The sequence below is a fragment of the Podarcis pityusensis genome (genome assembly GCF_964106645.2).
Source record: "Podarcis pityusensis genome assembly, chromosome: 9".
Taxonomy (NCBI): Eukaryota; Metazoa; Chordata; class Lepidosauria; order Squamata; family Lacertidae; genus Podarcis; species Podarcis pityusensis.
In genome coordinates, this window is record NC_138034.1 from 13,236,533 (window position 1) to 13,258,323 (window position 21,791).

Genomic DNA, 21,791 nt, shown 5'->3' on the forward strand with positions numbered 1-21,791 from the left:
GCACTGCAAGGTCCGGTCGGGCCACCTCGGGGGATCTAGGGATCGGGGGATCTCGCTGCGGGAGGCTGCTTGCCCACTTGCCAGCAGCAGCAGCAACGGCAGAGGGTAAATGCTGGGCTTTTCTGGAGTGCAGCGCTCGGCGGCGGCTCCCAACTCCTCCCCATTCTCTCTCTCTTTCTCTTTCTCTGCCTGCCTCTCGCTCTCAGCCTACAGTGCACAGGCGGCTCTGCAGCAGCAGCAGCAGCAGCAGCAGGGCAGAGTCACCGAGAGAGGCTTCCCAGCAGCTTCCCAGCCACTTCGGGCAAAACTTGATGCTCCGCTGCTTTTTTTTTTTCCTCTCCTCCTTCCTCCCTTTCCTGGGAAGCGTCACGCTCGCCGTGTGTGTGTGTGTGTGTGTGTCTGTCAGAGGGAGGAAAGAGCCGAGCGAGCTTCCCTGCACCAAGCAGCCGCACTTGAGCGAGACGAGCCAGGAAAAGGGGGCTTTACAAACAAGCACAATTGCAGATCTCGCCCGGAGTGGCGGTCCAGGGAAACTACTGACTCGGATCGTCTCTCGTTTGCAACCCGGACTCTGCTTCCATTAAAATCAATCCTTCTCCAGCGCTGCATTTGGACATTAATTTTGGGATTGGTGCTTTTTTATTTTTAAGAGATCTTTCTTCTCTCTCCCCCCCCCCCCCCCCATTCCGCAGCTATGGATGTAATTCCGAATCGGCGGTGGTAATTCACGTGGGAAGAAGATCCAGTGACATCTCTTCCCTTTTCCCACCCCCTTCTGCCTCGGGTATATATCCATGAGGGGGGAGCCTTAGAATAATCGCCTTCGGGACACGGACACACACACACAGCCAGCAGCCAACCTTTGTGCTCACCTTTGAACTGGGGAGGAAAAGGGGGATGAAGTTCAGCGCTGCTTTCGCTGCATTGGGACGGCAAGGAAGAAGCAAGGGAGCGAGCGAGAGACTGCAATCTCATTTGTGAATCGCTCTCCCTAGTGCTGCAGCCTCCGATTGCTCTAACACATGCAGTGTAAATGCAGGTAAGACGCACACGCACACCAACTGCGGATGCAAAAAAACAAACTTGGGACTGTTGTATCGTGTGTGTGTGCGCGCGCGCGCGCGCTCGCGAGACGGGGGGGAAAGAGATCTATCTATGTGCATTCCCCTCCATCCTTGTTGCATTCTGGACGAACATCTCCTGCAGATTTTGTACCATGTTGCTTTGTGACCAATGACCTTGCGCAGAGTTTTGTTTTTTTTAAATATACGGTATATTAAAGAAGAACTCTCCTCTCTCTAGAAAGACCTGAACATTGGAGGCGATCTCTTAAAGATGGATTTAGGCGCTATCCTGACAACCAAAGGGGATTTCTTGAGAACTGATCTGTAATACAAGGCAGACGAAGCAATCCTCCCAAATATCTATACAGCTGTCGCATCACTGGAGACTGGGCATATTTTTTCCCCTCTCTTTATTTTGGGGCTATTTTTACTCTTCCCCCATTCCATCTTTAGCTAAGAGGATTTGGAGGCTGCCTTGTCTTTTTCCTTTCCGCCGGACACCAGCGCTCTCTGAATGAAGCAATTTACATTCCACCCGCCCTCCCACCCCTTCGTCGGCGTGTGTATGCGGAGTGGAGGGGGGAGAGAGAAACAGAAGAGCTAATTCCACGGCGGTGGCAAACGGCTAGGAAGAGGCAGGCAGGCAAGCAGGCAGAGAGGAAAGAGTGCGAATTGAACTGGACTGGAGTAAAAAAGAAGGCGGCGGGGGAGGGGTTGGTTGCATCAAATCCCTCGCTGCTGCTGCTGCTCTTGCTTTTCTTGCAAACCTTGCAAAGTGATTACAGTGCCATCGGAGGGGGTGGAGGAGAAGGAGGAGGAGGAAGAGGCGGAACTCCCCCCCTCCTTCATCCTATCTGCCGAGATGAATCTTTAAAAAAGCAAAATACACTTGCCCGGTGAACTGTGAGTATAGAGCAACTGCAAAAAGAAGGGGGGAACGAGAGGTGGGGAAGAGCCGCCAGCCAACCCCAGATCCCCTCCCTCCTCCTCCCCTTCACCCTTTTTTTTTTTTGCGCCAGATGGGATGAGACCCGAAGTTTTCTGCAGAAGCAGGAGGATTTTATAATTGATCACCACCCTCATCACCTCCATCCTTCCCTCCACCCCCCCACCCCCCGCCAAACGCCGAGGCATCTTCTTGTTGGCTTGCCAAGGGGGGCGTTTATTGGCACGGGTGGGCAGAGGAAGGTGGTGGTGGTGGGGTCTTTCATTGGGTGCTCAAGAAGATGTGGAAGATGCGGACGCTCCTGGGCTTTGTGCAGTGCTGCTACTGCTGCTGCTGCTTCTTGCTCTTGCTGCCGCCTCCGCTTTGGGTCAGCCTGGCGGCGGCTAAGCAAGTGCTGAGATACCGGCTGGCCGAGGAAGGACCTGCCGACATCCGCATCGGCAACGTGGCTTCGGACCTGGGCATCGTGACGGGCTCGGGCGAGGTGACGTTCAGCCTGGAGTCCGGCTCCGACTACCTGAAGATCGACAACATGACGGGCGAGTTGAGCACCACCGAGAGGCGCATCGACCGCGAGAAGCTGCCGCAGTGCCAGATGATCTTCGACGAGAACGAGTGCTTCTTGGACTTCGAGGTGTCCGTGATCGGCCCGTCGCAGAGCTGGGTGGACCTCTTCGAAGGCCGGGTCATCATCCTGGACATCAACGACAACACCCCTACCTTCCCCTCCCCCGTGCTCACCCTTACCGTCGAGGAGAACCGCCCCGTGGGCACCCTCTACCTGCTGCCCACTGCCACCGACAGGGACTTCGGGCGCAACGGCATCGAGCGCTACGAGCTGCTCCAAGAGCCCGATGGGGGCCGACGGGGCGGGGGGAGTTCGGCTTCTGCCACCTCCGACAGCGCCCTCTACCCCGGGGGCGGCAAGAGGAGGCAAGAGGCCGACGGCGGGGCCCGGAGCAGCGTGTTTGAGCTGCAGGTGGCGGACACCCCTGATGGCGAGAAGCAGCCCCAGTTGATCGTCAAAGGGGCGCTGGATCGGGAGCAGCGGGACTCGTACGAGCTGACTCTGCGGGTGCGCGACGGCGGAGATCCGGCGCGCTCCTCGCAGGCCATCTTGAGAGTGCTTATCACCGACGTGAACGACAACAGCCCCCGCTTCGAGAAGAGCGTCTACGAGGCCGACCTGGCTGAGAACAGCAGCCCCGGCACCCCGATCCTGCAGCTGAGGGCGGCGGACTCCGACGTCGGGGTGAACGGCCAGATCGAGTACGTCTTCGGGGCAGCCACCGAGTCCGTGCGCCGCCTGCTGCGCCTCGACGAGTCGTCGGGCTGGCTCAGCGTGCTGCACCGCATCGACCGCGAGGAAGTGAACCAGCTCCGCTTCACCGTCATGGCCAGGGACCGCGGGCAGCCCCCCAAGACGGACAAGGCCACGGTGGTGCTCAACATCCGCGACGAGAACGACAACGTGCCCACCATCGACATCCGTAAGATCGGGCGCATCCCGCTGCGCGACGGCGTGGCCAGCGTGGCCGAAGATGTCCTGGTGGACACCCCCATCGCCCTGGTGCAAGTGTCCGACCGGGATCAGGGCGAGAACGGCGTGGTGACCTGCACCGTGGTGGGCGACGTGCCTTTCCAGCTCAAGCCGGCCAGCGAGGGTGAAGGGGAGCCCCAGAACAAGCGCAAGTATTTCCTGCACACCTCGGCGCCTCTGGACTATGAGGCCGTGCGAGACTACAACGTGGTCATCGTGGCCGTGGACTCGGGCAGCCCCAGCCTGTCCAGCAACAACTCCCTGCTGGTGCGCGTCGGGGACACCAACGACAACCCGCCCGTTTTCAGCCAGGCCGTGCTGGAGGTATCCTTCCCGGAGAACAACGCTCCCGGAGAGCGCGTGGCCACGGTGATAGCCACAGACGCCGACAGTGGCAAGAACGCCGAGATTGCCTATTCCCTGGAGCCTTCCCCGCTCTCTGCCGAGTCTCCCGGAGGCCTCTTCACCATCGACCCCGATTCCGGGGACGTGCGCGTCCAGGCCGTTTTGGATCGCGAGCAGAGGGACACCTACGAGTTCCAGGTGACGGCCCGGGACAAAGGGGTCCCGTCGCTGCAGGGCTCCACCACAGTGGTGGTGCGCGTGGCCGACCGCAACGACAACGAGCCGCGCTTCATGCAGGACGTGTTCACCTTCTACGTCAAGGAGAACCTGCAGCCCAACAGCCCAGTGGGCATGGTGACAGTGATGGACGCCGACAAGGGGCGCAACGCGCAGCTCAGCCTCTCCATACAGCCCGGGGACCAAGGGCAAGGCGCGCCGGGCATCTTCTCCATCGAGAACGACACGGGCACCATCTATTCGACGGTCTCGTTCGACCGCGAGCTGCAGACCAGCTACACCTTCAAGGTAAAGGCCGTGGACGGAGGAGAGCCGGCCCGCTCGGCCACGGCCACCGTGTCGCTCTTCGTCATGGATGAGAACGACAACGCGCCCGTGGTCACGTCTCCGGCCAACAGCTCCTACACGGTGCTGCCGCCGTCCAGCAACGTGCGCTCCGTGGTGACCACGGTGCAGGCCAAAGACGCGGACGCTGGCCAGAACGCGGAGCTGAGCTATAGCATCGTGGGCGGCAACCCGTTCAAGCTGTTCGAGATCGACCCGTCGAGCGGCGTCGTGTCTCTGGTGGGCAAGCTGGCCCCCAAGCACTACGGCCTGCACCGCCTGGTGGTGCAGGTCAACGACAGCGGGCAGCCTCCGCAGTCCACCACGGCGCTGCTGCACGTCTTCGTCAACGAGAGCCTGGCCAACGCCACCGTCGTGGAGAGCCAAGTGGCGCGCAGCCTACACACGCCGCTGGCGCACGACATCGCCGGCGACCCCAGCTACGAGTTAAGCAAGCAGCGCCTCAGCATCGTCGTGGGCGTGGTGGCCGGCATCATGACCGTGGTCCTGCTCATCCTGGTGGTCGTCATGGCGCGCTACTGCCGCTCCAAGGGCAAGCACGGCGGCTACGAGGCCGGCAAGAAGGACCACGAGGACTTCTTCACGCCGCAGCAGCACGACAAGGCCAAGAAGCCCAAGAAGGACAAGAAAGGCAAGAAGCAAGGCAAGCAGCCCCTCTACAGCAGCATCGTCACGGTCGAGGCTTCCAAGCCCAATGGGCAGCGCTACGACGGCGTCAACGAGAAGCTGTCCGGGGACAGCCCCAGCATGAGCCGCTACCGCTCCGTCAACGGCGGGCCCGGCAGCCCGGATCTGGCCAGGCATTACAAATCCAGCTCGCCTTTGCCCACGGTGCAGCTGCACCCGCAGTCCCCCACCGCCGGGAAAAAACACCAGGCCGTCCAGGAACTGCCCCCGGCCAACACCTTCGTCGGCGCTGGGGACAACATCTCCATCGGCTCGGACCACTGCTCCGAGTACAGCTGTCAAGCCAGCAGCAAGTACAGCAAGCAGGTAAGGCGGATGGAGGCATGCAGGGGTGGGAGGGGGTGGGTGGGTGGGGAGAAGGGTGGGGGGAGCTCACCCCCTTTACACCCTTCATAGCCGTTCACAGGCACAGGCTCGCCTGCTGCTCCTCTCCCACAGGCAGTCAAGCCCCAGCCCACACCTGTTTTACAACCACTCACCGCCAGAATCTGCCTTTAGGATCAGGTGTATATTTTATGAATTAACATTTCCTCAACTAAGAATCACAGGAGCACCAATGCAAACAGAATTTCTGTTCCCAATGTTAAGGTGCCTTTTAGTATGAAGATCCACCCTGGTTGTGAGGATGACAGACAGCCTGTTTGAAAAGCTTTAAGACTAAACTGTTAATCTAGATGAAAGGGATACTTGCACTCAGACACACCTGCTATTACTCCTCCTACACTTACACACACATGCAGCCACTTCTCTAATTTACACCTGTTCTTCCCCTCCCTTTTACAGTCACGCTCACACCTACACACAACAAGCTTCCCAGTGCCTTCCCATTACCATTAGTTTGAAATAATTAGAACTCTAAAGAACCAAAGTCACTAACACTAATGCTGATTGGAAGAATGGGCATGCATTTATGGTCAAAAATCAACTTCCTTTCTCAACTTTTACATACACCAGCCTTGAGTGGATGGGATAGTTAAAGCCAAGTGTGTTAATAGTAAACAATAATTTCAGTTAAATGATTTTCAAAGGCATAGTCAGACCTGCCATAGCCCTCCCATATTTCACAGCTGTTGAAGGCTCACCACCCATCACGCAACTATCTGTCCTAAGCAAGTTTTCCCACTGTATTATACACCACAGCCACTATAGTGGCTCGCTCTTTCTTTCTTTCTTTCCAACACACACACACAGCCAGAAACTTAAATTTCTGCACGCACAATCCCATCTCTTGCATCTAATCCAACATACTCTTATTAAGGAATAGGAATATATGCAAAATATCAAATATATATATATATATATATATATATATATAACCCAAAATATTCTGGTTCAATGATTTGGAGAGTCATTTTGGAAAATATAGTAAGGATCACTTCATACAGAACAGAGCAATTAACATGCACTGCTGAGCAAAAAAACCCACCTCCTTTTGCTATTCCTGAAATACCCTGCTTATTAGTAGGCCAAGATAATTGAAGTATGAAGAGGAAACTATTAATTTCAGTTAAATGATCATCGGACTGTGCCTTCACACTGTTTGGCAGCACACACACACTGACACACATAATGGAACGAAAGAATTAGCAATGTAGAAAGTCAGAGATGTCTCCAGCCTTCAGTTCCACTCCACCCCCTTTCCCCCTTCTCCCATTTAGTCACACATCCAACTGGCACAGAGCCATAAATGGAAACAGACACACAATTGTGCCTACCTACAATTGCATGTGCACATGTGAGCGCACACAAGGGGGATGGGGCGACACCACACAAGCACACAGAAACACATTCAAAGGCTGCAAAGCAGACAGGGCCAGCTGGAGTGCAAAGCAGCCCATCTACTTGCTGGGTCCATTAGATGCTTTTGAGAGGAATCCCTGAATGAGCATGTGGATCTGAGAATTCCACTGTAGCATCCTCTGCAAGAATGCAATGGATGCTGGAGTGTGCTTCTCAATCTGTGAAATTTAGAGTGGGATTGGGGGGGTGGGAATCTATTGGGCTGGTGCTGCAAGTAGCTAAAAGCTCATCAACAAACACAAAAAGCCTCCGCTCTGTGGCTCCCCATCCCCATCCCAAACATCAGTTAAATAGATTAGGTACAGTCACTTGCCCTAACAACAGTGAGAAAATAATGGTATGGATACCTCTCTGCCTTCACAACCCAGGAGTTGCAGTCAGGTGAAGGCATTAGGCTCACTAAAGTTTCCAAGTCCAGATCCTGAGAACACTTCCATACCTTTTGTGCATGAAACGTTCTTCCAGGTGCAACTTCTTCTCACCACTTTCCATGAGGAAAGCAGCACCTGTTGATACCACCCCCTTCTTTGTGACTCCTAACAGGTACAGGAAGCATGCCAAGATCTTGGCACTAGGAACCCTCTTTCACATATCACTACAGAGGAAGCTACTGCCCGAAAGCAAATGAGCTCTCATCATATGCAGCCCTGCATACAAGTAGATAGTAGCAAGTATCCTGTAGAAGCGAAAGTGAACCCCGTTTCCCAGCTATATTGTCACTCTATCCTCACTCACATGGGTTTGGTTAATCCCAAACAGCTTTTTTTGTTACAAGGTTTTGTTCGCACTGTGATTACTCTTGGAGAGGAAACTGTTGCAAGCCACTAGAGGTAGACACCCAGCCAAAAACAGGCCCATTGAAGTCTACTGTACTCTGACACTTTTAACATTGTCAAGGGCTAGGCAGTGAGAAAGAGAACAGTTTACCGTTACAGTAGGTATGATTTTCTACATAACCAGGGTGTTTTAATCTAACGGGCTTTGTAGTTGTGAGGTTGGAAAGCAACTGACACTAAACACAAATGTTAAGCACACCAATTCTAATAGGACTAATGCAATATATGCATTAAAAAGATGCAAGGAACGAGAGAATTAACTCTTGCCGAAACACTTTTTTCATTTGTTTGGGAGGGATGCTAAAAACGATCAGGATTAAGATCTATCCCTTCTATCTCTTCCTTACAAATCCATAAGACGCTACTCTACATACAGCCCTACCTGTTCTGTGATACCTTCCAGCAAGTGGAGTTTTGAAATAGGTTACTACAAATGTGTGGCACCTGCACTTTAAGCTTAAAATTTAGATGTGATGCAAGGGACTGATTCTGAATCTGCACCCCTAAAAGAGAAGCACTGTTGAATTTCTCACACTGTGAACCATTCATAGGTATTTGAAAAACAAATTTCCGTGCCTTTGGTTGTGACCTACTGTTATAGAACTATCTATTTTGTTTTGAATTAAGGTGGTTTCTCTCTGCTTTTAGCTTGTTGGGAGGTTGTATGCAAAGCAAACCGTTTAACAGTTAGCGCTGTTAGAGCCAAGCTAGGGTAAATATTGTGTTATCTCAAGCTGCATAGCATCTTGTGTGGAATTCCATTATAGAGAAATGCATGCTGATGAATGCAAATACAATGTTCGGTCACGAATGCAGACACCCTGGTTAGTGTGACAAAAAGAGTGTGTGTGTTTGCTATCTCATTCTTAAATGTGCAAACTTGGTTCAAAAACCAATTTGATATTGTGGGGTTTGTTAGCTTGCTTCGCTTGGACCTTTTTAATACGCAACCTGGTTTTTTGCATTATGTTGGAGACAATATGATGTATTATGGTGGAAGCATCTTGCATGAGCTATTTGTAATTTGTGCCGAACAAAAGCAGTTTATGTGAAGAATTTTGTGTTTTCCTCCCCACCAAATATTGAGGAGTGTATAGAAAGATGTAATTCAAAAATGTATGCAGTTTTGCTTCCTACACAGAGCATTTGACCTTTATTTTGTTTTGCCACACTTCAGTGTTAGTTTCTCTTAGAACATTTAACTGCAATTTGGAAATCATTGCCTGAACTTATGTTTTTCCTTACACACACACACACACACACACACACACACACACACACACTTCTACCAATGTTGAATTATGATGTAAAAGGCAATAGCCTCCCACTCTTTTAGTAGCAATGATAGTAAGATATGGAGTGGTCACTAAATTAATCAGATAGTGATTGCTAAATGGTCATCTTAAAATTATGTAAAAATTGTGAGTAACAGTATTGCTAGCTGTTAATCAGATCAGATTGTGCCAATCATTTAGTGTGTAGAAGAGTACATTGACATGCATTTTTGTGCCAAAACAATTTTGAATTGGATTTTGTTTACTCAAAACATTTTGCCAGAATATGTTTAAGATGCGGGATACTAGAGAAGGCCATTAGAGGAAAGTACACATTTCACCTCTGAAAGCCAGAAATGGGATGGAACGCCCTTTTGAGTTCTACTTTTGCTTTCTTCTGTTGACTTTAAGAGAACCGAAAAGGGAGCTCTTTATCCAGACAGTACCAGGTGGATAGTTATTTACAGACTTTGTACCTCCGTACGAATATATATATATATATATATATATATATATATATATATTTCCTATTTCAAAGATTGCTTTAAAAGACAACAGGATGTTGGTACTATTGTACGCAATATACTTGTTCCAATAACATTATTCACATTGTAGCTGTAGTTTTCATTGGGCAGATTCATAAAGGTATGGGCAACTCTTCAGCACACAGATAACTAGCTCTAAAATGCTCTGTCCTCAAGAGTGGATACCAAGGCGAAAGTATGGTGGTTCTAGTTAGTTGCAGTTCCTTCTGAATTCTATCCAGAAGAGCCTATCCCTTAGTTGACGCATTCAAAGTCAAAGCAGAGCTCAGTTCTGGAAAATCATAATAGTCTAAAACGTCTTGACAATTAGTGCTTTCCAGAATTGGTTATCACCCAATTCTATATAACACAGAGCAGGAAAATGCCCGATTTGCATAGTAGCAATTTTTGAAATATACTTTACTGAGCGCAGTCCAATCTTGCCTTAACTGTTGGCCCCCAAATTCCATATGAAGAACAACTGCTGATATTCCTGATACAGAGCACAGCCTATGAAAAAGAAACCCATTGTTTTTAAGTTTCCAAAACTTTAATGGAGTTTCAATCAGAGCCCCAGATTTCAATGCCATAGAGCATTTGAGTCAGCAGTTTACTACCAAATATCTTGAGGGCAGGTTCGATCAGCTGCCCTCCCTTATTGTAGTAAAAGTTCATCAATGCCCTTATAGTTTTCTGTGCTTTGACTTTCCCTGCCTCCATATGACACTTTCAATAAAAGGTTTAATTAAAGAGTACACTCAGGTATCTAAATGAACAAGTTTGTTCTATAGTCTTCTGATCCAAGCACCATCTATACCGAGGGCTGAGGCTGCTAAAAATCGCAAACTTGACCTTAGAGTAATTTATAGATTTTTCTGTTTACTGAACAAGTGCTGAACACCTCCAAGAGATTTTTGAAGCCCAATAGGAAAGGAGAGGAGCACCAAACAATACAATACTAATAATAATAATAATAATAATAATAATAATAATAATAATAATAATAAGCCACCCATCTGACTGGGTTGCCCCAGCCACTCTGGGTGGCTTCCAGCAAATTATAAAACCACAGTAACACATCACACATTAAATAACATTGCAGTTCTGCAATATTGAGGCATAGGGGGTGAAGTAGAACACACACACACACACACACACACACACACACACACAGTGTTGTGAAGTGCAATGCAGAATAAAAACAGCCATTGAAAGCTGATTTGATTCTCAATGACATTTTCTTATCCCTCCCCCATTTTGCATAATGAGCCTAACAGGTGGGGAGTTATATAAATAGTATGTGAACTTTGCAGTCCTCAAAGAATGCCATTTGAGCACTGGTTGATTTATCAGTCACAGCTTTTACATCTTCACAAATACTTAACTAGATGGCATTAATGTTCATCACCTTGTTGAAAAAGAATGTGTGTGTGTGTATGTGTTTCTAATACATCATCTATTGTCTAGGTGTATTAATCATATCCTAAGTATGGACTTGAAGTATGGAAAAGAAAGAGACTCCTGGTTTTTTTAGCTGACACTTGTATGCTTTACTCGGCCCACAAAGTAACATTTGTTTCATATGGGTGATTATAACACTTCTTTGACTGTAGATCAAAGGGCAATCCGAGCAGTGCTTATGTTGAAGTACCATGAATGAGATACATTAATGTAATTAGAATCAGTAATTGATACTATTCAGTGACTGCAACATTGTTGTCAGGAAGTCCAGTCTCAGGTTACAGGACTGTATTACTTGGTGAAGACAGATGACTGCATCTGTGAGATCTTTCAGTGACATCTCCCCTCCTCCTCCTCCTCCTTCAACTATAATTTGAGTAGCCCAACATACGCATCCTTCATGATCCTAAAGGCATTGTCCTCAATCCAGAGAAAGTTATTTGCACTCAAATTTTGTTTTGAAATCCGTGGGACTTTGGGATTAAACCCAGAGGAAATATCCATACCCACTGCCTTGTGGAACATCTTCAGGAAAAGAAAGGGCTAAGGATTAAACCCTACACAAATTGGTATGGAGTCTCTAAGAAAGTTGCATGCTGTCTTTTCTATGCCTCCTTTGAGCAACTCATGCAGCCAAGCTGGTGCTAAATGCTGAATGGACCACATCAGCCAGGCCGAGAGGGGAGTCTTGTCATCTGGGCAGCCCAGGACTTCCATATACAATGCCCAGGTTTGCACCTTGGAAACGTCACTAGGCAGTTTATCTTCACTCCCAGAGGTGCACTCCATTGTCTCTCGAGACAGATGGGTGCCAACAACTGCGTAAACATTTCATCCTTCTAGGAGCAGCCAGAAGAGAGGGTGGCTGCCACATACCATGCTATATACTATATACTTGGATGCTGATGGGATAGGGCAGGATGGTGGTGTGGCGGGGGCTGTTTAAATGCATTGTCAAAGTCAATTCAGCCTTCCCACCAGTTTGCCCCAACCTCACAGACCTCATCTCTCTACTACTCCCTCAGTGTCCTGATGTGCAGGAGTGCTGGTGCTCCTGAGAGGTCAGGTTTTGCAGCAATGCTCCTCTCAATTGGTCACCTGCATTTACACACACACACACACACACACACACACCAAGCCTGTACACAGTTATAAATAATGCTTTAGAATGATTTTGCGTTTAGTAGACTTTTCTACAACAAAATGGTGCAATCCCTATGCAAATGTGTTGGATACCAGGATACCAGGCACAAACTTCATCTTATTCTCAAGGGTGCTATGATTTAAATAAGTTTAGAATGCAAAATTGCACATGCTGAGGTTTGTTTGCTTGTTTGCTTTTAAGTCAGGATTGGCAAACTTCTGCTTTTTCGCTGTAACTTCTCAGTAACGCAGAAGCCATTGTAATGCATGGAACTGCAGTGGAGGAAGTAGACAAATGTTTATGGTGTGCTTCATGAGTGAAATCATACACCTGGCTATCAAAAGGAGGTCCCTGGAAGACCATTAAGTTCAGGCTCTGAAATTACCTAGCTGTACCGCTGAGAGTGTTGCCCCCTTCTCAGAGAAAAGAATCCCAGTGAGGACTTGGTTGGAGGTGATTGGCATTGTTGCTTTTTCATTTTGGTCCTTGTAAAATGCTCAACCATGTAGACTATTTGGACTCCCAAGGATCAATATAAACAGGAATTATTAAAATGTCTGACATGTAGCAGTGGTTGCAAATTTATGCAGTGTTCTTTGTATTCCCCTTTGCTTTCATAATTCAATAGGGTAATGAAATATACAAGGTGGCATTTTTTGTATAGTTCTTTCACTGCATTTATCACAAGGATTTGCAGGTGGTAACCTCCACTACTTTTGTCTGGAGAATTGACTCATTGGTTTTTTTATTTGCTTATCATCCTCACCCAATTTTCTTGCCACTATACATGCAACCATGAATGGGAGGCTATGGTCTTAATGGTTCTTTCCCCCGCTTTCTCCCCCAAAACAGATGCCACCTTCCATTTCCTTAAAAAAGGCACAGTAAGCCTTTATGAACTGTATCATCTCTGCTTGGAGTGCATTGTTGCCTAGCTGTTTATTATCTTTTATGACTGACTCAGACACTTTTGCTATTTGGAAAACATCCTTCGTATGGAAGGAGAATGTTATCGTGTCTGTAGGGCTGCAAAGCTTCACTTCTGTAAGAATGCAATTTGCCAAAAAGAAGAAGAAGAAATAAATAGAAAATTCTTTTTAGAATCTGCTTGGTATGTTGTTTGGTTAGTTTATTCGGTTTATCATATACCAAGCAAACTCTTGCATGGCGAGGATACAGCTATCCTACATTCAAACAATGTTATTGTTTATTAAGAAAGGAAAAGAGGTCTATTCCTCCATCAATATGCATTTGGAATCTCCACTGATGTGAATAGGAGCTAATCTCAGCATTAGAAGGAGAATCAGTGTTCAAAAACAGAGCTAAACTTTCCAGGCATAGTTTTCCTTCATGCAACATATATACATATAGCTGTGTACCAAGAATAAGAACAAAAGCAATAATTGCAAGACGTTTCAAAAAATTGGTCATGGCATCTGCCTTGAATAATCTTCTCAAATGCATTTAAAGAACTAGATTTAATTTACAATGGGACTAAAGAAGGCTTACTTCAAGGACGCAAACTTTAAGAGATTTTATGGGTGACATTGTTTGCAGAGTCACCAAAACTGAAGCCTAAGCCACCCTGGCTAGCGATGCCATTTCACATTTCGGTAGGAAGAACAATGAAGTTTGCATGTGAATTTGCAGGTTTAAAGGTGTGCTCACTAAATATTAAATTGCAAAACAAGCTGAGTATTTAATTAGCATTTTTGAGGAGTGGCATGTTTATATCTTAGCTGTAACTATAGCTTTGCTGCTAACTATGTCTTTGCCTTGCTGCTCTAAGGGACAACCCAGTCTATGCTCCAGGCAGCCCTTCCGTGTGTGTGTGTGGGGGGGAATATACGAAGAGAGGAGGTTGGAAGGAGTTGTGCATACAGCAGCAGCATGTGAGGGATGGAGAGGGAAGGTGTTTGTTTTTATTAGTTCAGGGAAAACATGTTTAAATGGATTATTCAGAAAGATATCTAACCAGTGTACATAATAATATAATTATAAAAAATAAGCAAAACTTTAAAAATACACAAAATAATTATCAGTGAAAGAGATTATATATATAATACGTCTGGGTAAAGGTAAAGGTAAAGGGACCCCTGACCATTAGGTCCAATCATGGATGACTCTGGGGTTGCGGTGCTCATCTCGCTTTATTGACCGAGGAAGCCGACGTACAGCTTCTGGGTCATGTGGACAGCATGACTAAGCCACTTCTGGCGAACCAGAGCAGCGCACGGAAATGCCGTTTACCTTCCCGCCGGAGCGGTACCTATTTATCTATTTGCACTTCATCTGGGTAGGCTTACTGAAATTTTAAAAAATCATGAGGCTCCTAATCTCAGGGTCTTGAGTTAGTGCCCCAGGTTGGGCAAAATATTCCTGAAATACAGGGAGTTGAACTAAATGACCTTCACGGTCCCTTCCAACTGTACAAATCTAGGATTCTAGGATTAGTGATGCCACACTAAAACGTATCTCAATTCCTAGCAAACATGGAGTGCATGTTATCTGGCATATGTACTAACAGTGCAAGTTCCACCAACTGAAGCTGTCAAATGGGGCAAGACAATGCCTCAAATAATGTGGTGTGTAGACCAAGTGAGTTGTTAAGAAATATAGATGCTCACCTAAGGTTACCAGATTTTTTTCAGTGAATCCGGGGACACTTTTCAACTTCCTACTAAATAGATGGATTTTGTCAGGGGACTGATTTGTAAATCCAGGGACTGTCCCCGGGAAACAGGGACATCTGGTAACCTTATGCTCACCAGGAGTCAGCTTGTGATGAACCTTTGATGTCATCCAGTAAGACCTAACTCCATCCCACTGAAATCAGTGGGGCTTAAAATAGGATAGCTTAACATTGCCTGATTTGTGCTCAAAGTCTGGAAACTGTTTTACTATACAACTACCTGTATAACGAAGTTTATGTAAATTATCCATTACTAAGAATTATGCTCAACCTGAATGCTTTTTTGTAAGCCCTGGTGTGCCTTCTTACTCCTATCTCAGTACTCATGCTGTCTGTTGATAGTTTGGCTAGTTAATTTTATGGCAGGCAGTTCTGTGACCTGAAATAAAATCTTGGCTGCTTTAAAGCTTATCTCATAAAATGTAGTGGGGTGTTATCTCACCATACAGTTGTGGCTCTTTTGCATGTGATAGTTGTAAACCAGTGAAACCAAAGGGCAGGGGTTTATGCTGGTATGGAATGTATACCTATGCATGTCTACCCAGACGTAAGTTCTATTGAGTTCAGTGGAACTTATACCCAGGTAACTGAGTGCATAGGATTTCCTTTGCAATCCACTATACATGCTTGATTGGGCGTCAGTCCTATTTAAGCAAATGGGACATATATCTCAATAGATATGTACAGAGAATCTAATTTAGATTGAACATTTGAATTTAGTATGCACTGATGTAAGTGCTCAGTCCTTCCATCTATACATGGCCTGCCCTGATCCATGTCCTGATCTTTTTAATCAACAACAAAAGCCTGGGGAGGGCAAGTGGAGAGGATTGCAGGGGCAGCATTGAGTAGCAAGCACTCATTTTTTTACATAAAATTAAAATTTCACTGTTTTAAATGGTGTACTTGACATGCTAAATTCCAGGTGATTGATTTCAGGACATTGGGTGCATGTGTACTAGCACATTAATGACTTATGTCTATTGTTTTTACACCTCTCTTTTCTTCTTTTTAAAAATATAATACTATATTTTTATATAGTACTGGATTGAAGTTTCCCTGAATTCTTGAATTTATTTGCAATTTCTTCAAGGCGTTCTGCTTTTTTTTGTCTGTGTTATTTTTGTGTGGGTAGCTGGATTATAATATTCATCAGTCCCCCCCCCCATGAAATTGATGTTTGTGATACCTTCTATAGTTTCTTAGATTTTCAAATGTGTCCTGAGCCCCAGAAGTGTGGAGACTCCTGGAATAGTCTTGCACTTTAATTTCTATCAGTAGGTTTGATGGTAGTCTGCTGGTTCATTTAATAAAAATTGCATTCTTATTATGGAGCATTTTACATATTTGATGCTCCTTAGGTGTGATATTCTCTTTTCTTCTGGAGATGTATTTTATGTTTCTTTTTTATACAAGTGATATAATAATAATAATAATACATCAGTTATATAACACTCCTGAAATGTTCGAGGTGTTTTTCATGCACCATCTCAGTAACCTTTGCAAGAACCCTGTGAGGTAGTTCAGAACTATAATCCTCAAATGGTAGACTTCAGGTTCAGGCTGAAGGAATCAAATATTGCTCATCCCATATAAGATGGAGTTTCAACCAGGGGGCTTTTCAGAACATACTGTTAGCAATTACATTGCACTTGCTTTCCAAAAGTTATGGGCATGGATGTCAAAATTTGACTTTGAAAGTGATATATTGCAGAACTGTATTATGACTGCATATACCAGCCTTTCTTCTGATACCCTAATTAGCAAGCCATATATTGAATTGTGATGTGTTTTGCATTTTTCTCCCGTGTTTGGAAAACCGAATGCTGTGATGATGCAGGTGAAATTTGTGGTGAATTATACCATAAATGGACATACTATGTTTCAATAGGGCTGTATTTATTATGAGTTTCTGCGAAACCTAGCCATAATTTGATATGTAGTGTCTATCATCAGGCTGATATATCCTTTCACATTCTTTAAACAGCTGAGTATGTAACCGTACTAAGCCAAATTATTTAGATTTAAGAAGCACGAGGCTGTTGTTGTTGCTTAGTCGTATAGTCGTGTCTGACTCTTCATGGACCAGAGCATGCCAAACACTCCTGACCCCATGGACCAGAGCATGCCAGGCACTCCTGACCCCATGGACCAGAGCATGCCAGGCACTCCTGTCTTCCACTGCCTCCCGCAGTTTGGTCAAACTCATGCTGGTAGCTTCGAGAACACTATCCAACCATCTCACCCTCTGTCGTCCCCTTCTCCTTGTGCCCTCCATCTTTCCCAGCATCAGGTTCTTTTCCAGGGAGTCTTCTCTTCTCATGAGGTGGCCAAAGTACTGGAGTCTCAGCTTCACGATCTGTCCTTCCAGTGAGCACTCAGGGCTGATTTCCTTCAGAATGGATAGGTTTGATCTTCTTGCAGTCCATGGGACTCTCAAGAATCTCCTCGAACACCGTAATTCAAAAGCATCAATTCTTCGGCGATCAGCCTTCTTTATGGTCCAGCTCTCACTTCCATCCATCACTACTGGGAAAACCATAGCTTTAACTATACGGAGATTTGTTGGCAAGGTGATGTCTCTGCTTTTTAAGATGCTTTTAAGCATGAGGCTACAATCCCTCATTTGATTTTTGCCTCTTACAGCACCTATTTATTATGGTTGTTGTATCCATACTGCCTGATCCCAGTAGCTATCTGGTGTGGTGATTTCCAAAGTCTACTGCTGGCCTCCGGGGACACATGTCTTTTCCATGTAGTTCCATAATTCCGAAGATTGTGGTTTGGCATGGGACTTGATCTTGTAGCAATATAATAGCTAATGCACTGCATAATTAATGTAAGAATTGTCCCTTACTTGGAAGTAAGTTCTTGAAAAAATCAATTAGCCTTTCTTCCAAAGAACATGAAGTTTGAACTGGAATGTTCTAATAGTTCCAGCTGATTTCAGTGGGAGTGAAATGCTTTGGCTTAACTGAGTTGTGCATCAATTTATAACAATGGGCCCTTCTTTTTTATGTAAAGTTAGCTTAATTTCCCCCCTCATCTTTTTTGTTATATTTCTCTCTCTTTCTCTTTTGGAAATGGGAAAATGAAAAAAAAGAGAGAGAGAGAGGACAAAGCCTTTTGGAAAGTGAATATTGTCCCCTTATTATACCACATTTCAGAGAATGGAAGCATTGCATTAGAACTTGCATTTTGTAAAGATCTGAAGTGGTATCACTAAAACTAGTCTTAATTATAATCTGTTCTAATAAAGTAATATCTAGAAAGAATAATAAAGGCTTACTATTGTATGAAATAGCACGATGTCTCTGTTCAACTGTAGGGTTACAAGAATGACTCTGACTTTAATACAAGAGTCTGAGTGGCAGCTTAATTTCTATTGACCATATAATTTCCTTAAAGGTGACTTGCAAACTCAAAATTACACAGTTCAGGTTAGTTCACTAATATGCACTGAGTGCCCCCCCCCCCAATAAATAGCATATAAAGGGCAATCAGCATTACTGTCTAGAGTCTTTATTACCTTCATCCATCAAGTCACTGTTTGTTCCTATCTTCTTCTGCCAGATTGTACTCAGATGTGCACTGCAAATCCTTGCTGTTTTCCTCATCAGAATTGTATTGTTATTCTGCATTATATTATTAGGGCACAATATTTCCTATTACCATTGACAGCTGGCAAATCTCAGATGATGCCAGCTAGAATCCAGTTCATAGCTAGAAGCCTTTGAAACCACCTATCCACCCCTAACTCCAGATAAGGTGCATAAGAACTTCCTTGCAGGTGTAAACCAAAGCCCACCATCATGTTTTCAACAGTAGCCAACTAGGTGCTTCTATATAGTTAACAGCTGTTAATCTCTGATCTAGTAACATCCTCCATTAATCTTCGTCCATTAATGTATTTCAGTTTTTTAAAAAGAAAACTTCAGATCTGAGGTTGTTAATATGGAAAGTATCAAATTCCACTTGAAGTTGCAAAACACATTCCAACCAATCACTCCAATGTTTTCCTCTCCAGCACACCTGTGGAGACGAATATCCAGATTCAAGATGCATTACGTTGTCTGTTTGGGAAACATGTGACTAAGCAGAATTTTATGACTAGGTTCAAGTCTCCTGGCTTGCTGTTACTGCATCTGGCAATGTCAAAGATGACTTCCCATAGTTGAAAGTGAGCAAATATCCTTCAGAACCCCCACCCCCCAGAAATATTCCCACCTAAATGACAATCCTATTAAGATAGAGAATGTGGACTTTATTACTGACTTCATGGTCACAATCAGCAGAAATATTGTTGCTCAGAATCTCATTGCTTGATGTAAATCACCATGAGCACACAGACTGACCCTATTATGCTACCATGGATGTTGAAGTTAATTACTGACATGGGAACAGTGTAAATCTTCTGCTATATTTATGTCCCCCCCCCCCCCTTTATTTGTTGCTGCTTAAACACAGAAAATAATTTTTATTTCTTGCCATCTCTCTACCTCATCAGTGGTAAGTGACACGAATCTAGATTTGTGCAAAAATGTTTCTAATGCACCTAATTGGTTAAAATGACATGAGCTTTGTGTGTCTTAACAGCGAGAAATGATCCCCATCCCTCTCCTTTCTTAATCTGAGGGGGGGAGGACTTGAACACTCAATTACTCTCTAATTACGTTAGAACTGCCTTACCAGGGAGAGGAAGAGAGAGAACTCGAATGGATTCCTTTGAAAGTATTTATTTCATTCTGAAATCATTTGTGGAAGCACGTTTGCAGGGAATAATTGCATTGGAAACTGAAAGACCTCTCTTTAACCACAGGCCACTAGATGCTCAGCCAGTGAACCTCAGCCCTGATCTTAGGTGATAACTGTCTGATAGATTTAGCCAGCTCATTCATAAGGCTTCTCTGAGGGCAGTTCACACAGCTTTGCTCCTCTTGACGACCACTTGAAGAAAGGCTAAAGTTTGCATTGTCGCTTATGTTTACCAATAACCTGCTGCATACTAATTTCCTTTCCTTTCCACATTCCCCTCTTCCAGAGGTCTCCTAGTAGGTTAGATTTTATTCTAAACACACACACACACACACACACACACACAAAATACAATAATAAAAAACCCAACCCAATGAATAAATGAATAACAAATACACACAATACAATAATAAAAAACCCAACCCAATCCAATGAACCAATTAATTACAATTAATAAAGAACCAGAAGTCTAATCCAACTAAAAGTCAGCCCTCAATCATCTCCTAAAAAGGCATATGCCTTTATCACTTGGAAGGTGTTGACTGTCTTTCTACAGGCCTGGAGTGAGTTAGCCATGCAAGTCTTTCTTACCAAAGAGTTCCACAAGGAACATGATACAGTGGTATCTCAGTTTATGAACAGTCCTGTTTATGAGCTACAGTATTCAGTTTACGAACTCCGCAAAACCAGAAGTAGTGTTACGGTTTGCGAACTTTACCTTGGTCTATGAACGGAAGCCGGACGGTGGAAGGGCACTGGCGGCGGGAGGCCTCAGGGAAAGCACGCCTCAGTTTAAGAACGGATTTGGTTTAAGAACGGACTTCAGGGACAGATTAAGTTCGTAAACCGAGGTACCACTGTACTACTGAAACCTACATTTACTCCTGCTGCCTATAGCGACAATGGCCTCGTTATTTTCATTATTAAAATATTATTGTGCAGAGCTACAGCATCACAAAGCAACATAAAACCAAGAGCAGGACAAAATACAAAGGTATAAATCCTGCATTAGCAAGCATGCAGAACACCTTAAGAAGCAGTTCTGTAACATCCATTGCAATTGGGATCTCTGTTAAAGGCAGCATTGAAGAATAAGGGCTTTAATGCTCACCAAAACAGCTGTACGGATGGGGAAAGGTGGGAAAAAAATAACTCCACAGTTCTGGAACCAGCAGGAAGACTCGATGCCTTGTTCCCATCATCTAACTGGTAGGGACTTGTGATTCTTAGTATACAGGCAAGATTATAGGGCTGAAAGCAGCAGAAGTGGACCTTGCTGCCATGAGGCTACTGTTGGAGCTCTAACCTACTGGTGTGTCAAGGAGAAAGCGAGGTTAGAACTTTTGATGCTGTGCTTGCTCTGTGCATGGCATTCTTCATATGGCTGCAGATTCATTTGTGGGACTGCCCACACAAAATGGTAGTGCGCAAACACCCAAATGAGAACTGGACCCCAAAGTGGGGGCTCTGATACTTCCATCTGGTCTTGGGAAATAACCTGGTCATCTGAGCCACTGACTCAAAATTGTTGCCTTCACTTTTCAGAGCATATTTTGCTGCATGAATAATGACTCAGGTTGAACATTTAACACAGAAATCCAGCATATTTTTATAGGAACACTGTGTGCTAAATTTAGAGCATAATCTTTACTCGCCTCACATCAACCATATAAAACAACCGACCTCCTAAAATTTGCCAGTAACCTTCCTTGTGAATTAATGCTTCAGAAATATAAAAGGATGGGCTAAAGATTCACTCCATCAAATGTTTCTAAATGGCTTTATGTATTTGTAAGACTTTATGATCTACTATTGATGCAAATTACCAAGGATAAAAGAAAATCCATCTGTTATCAAAGAAAAAAAATAAATGAAATAAGTCCTAGGATTTGAAAGACTTAGCATTAGGAACTAGGAATTTGTACGTTGTGATGGGTTTATAGTAATTGACAGGATAAAAGACTTCTTTTTGTCATTCACAAAGTTATTTTTATTCAACCTAAATGGAAAATGACGACACTGCAATAGCCTCTCATGTAATATATATTATTTCAGTTACATTTTTTATTTTCCTTTAGAATTACTTGATTCCTAATTTGACCTGCAACATAACTGGCTTTATTAGTTTTGCTATTATTACA

General features: G+C 45.1%; 1 protein-coding gene across 4 annotated transcripts in view; it reads left to right on the top strand.

The window, feature by feature from the left end:
• Window positions 1-2,151: 2,151 nt before the first annotated feature.
• Window positions 2,152-21,791, top strand: part of PCDH7 (protocadherin 7) — a 379,420-nt gene continuing 359,780 nt past the window's right edge. For all 4 annotated transcript variants that reach the window (XM_081019824.1, XM_081019825.1, XM_081019826.1 and 1 more), the window contains exon 1: window positions 2,152-5,470. In XM_081019824.1, the coding sequence (XP_080875950.1) occupies window positions 2,291-5,470 (3,180 nt within the window). In that variant the 5' untranslated portion in view covers window positions 2,152-2,290. The remainder of the gene's footprint in view (window positions 5,471-21,791) is intronic.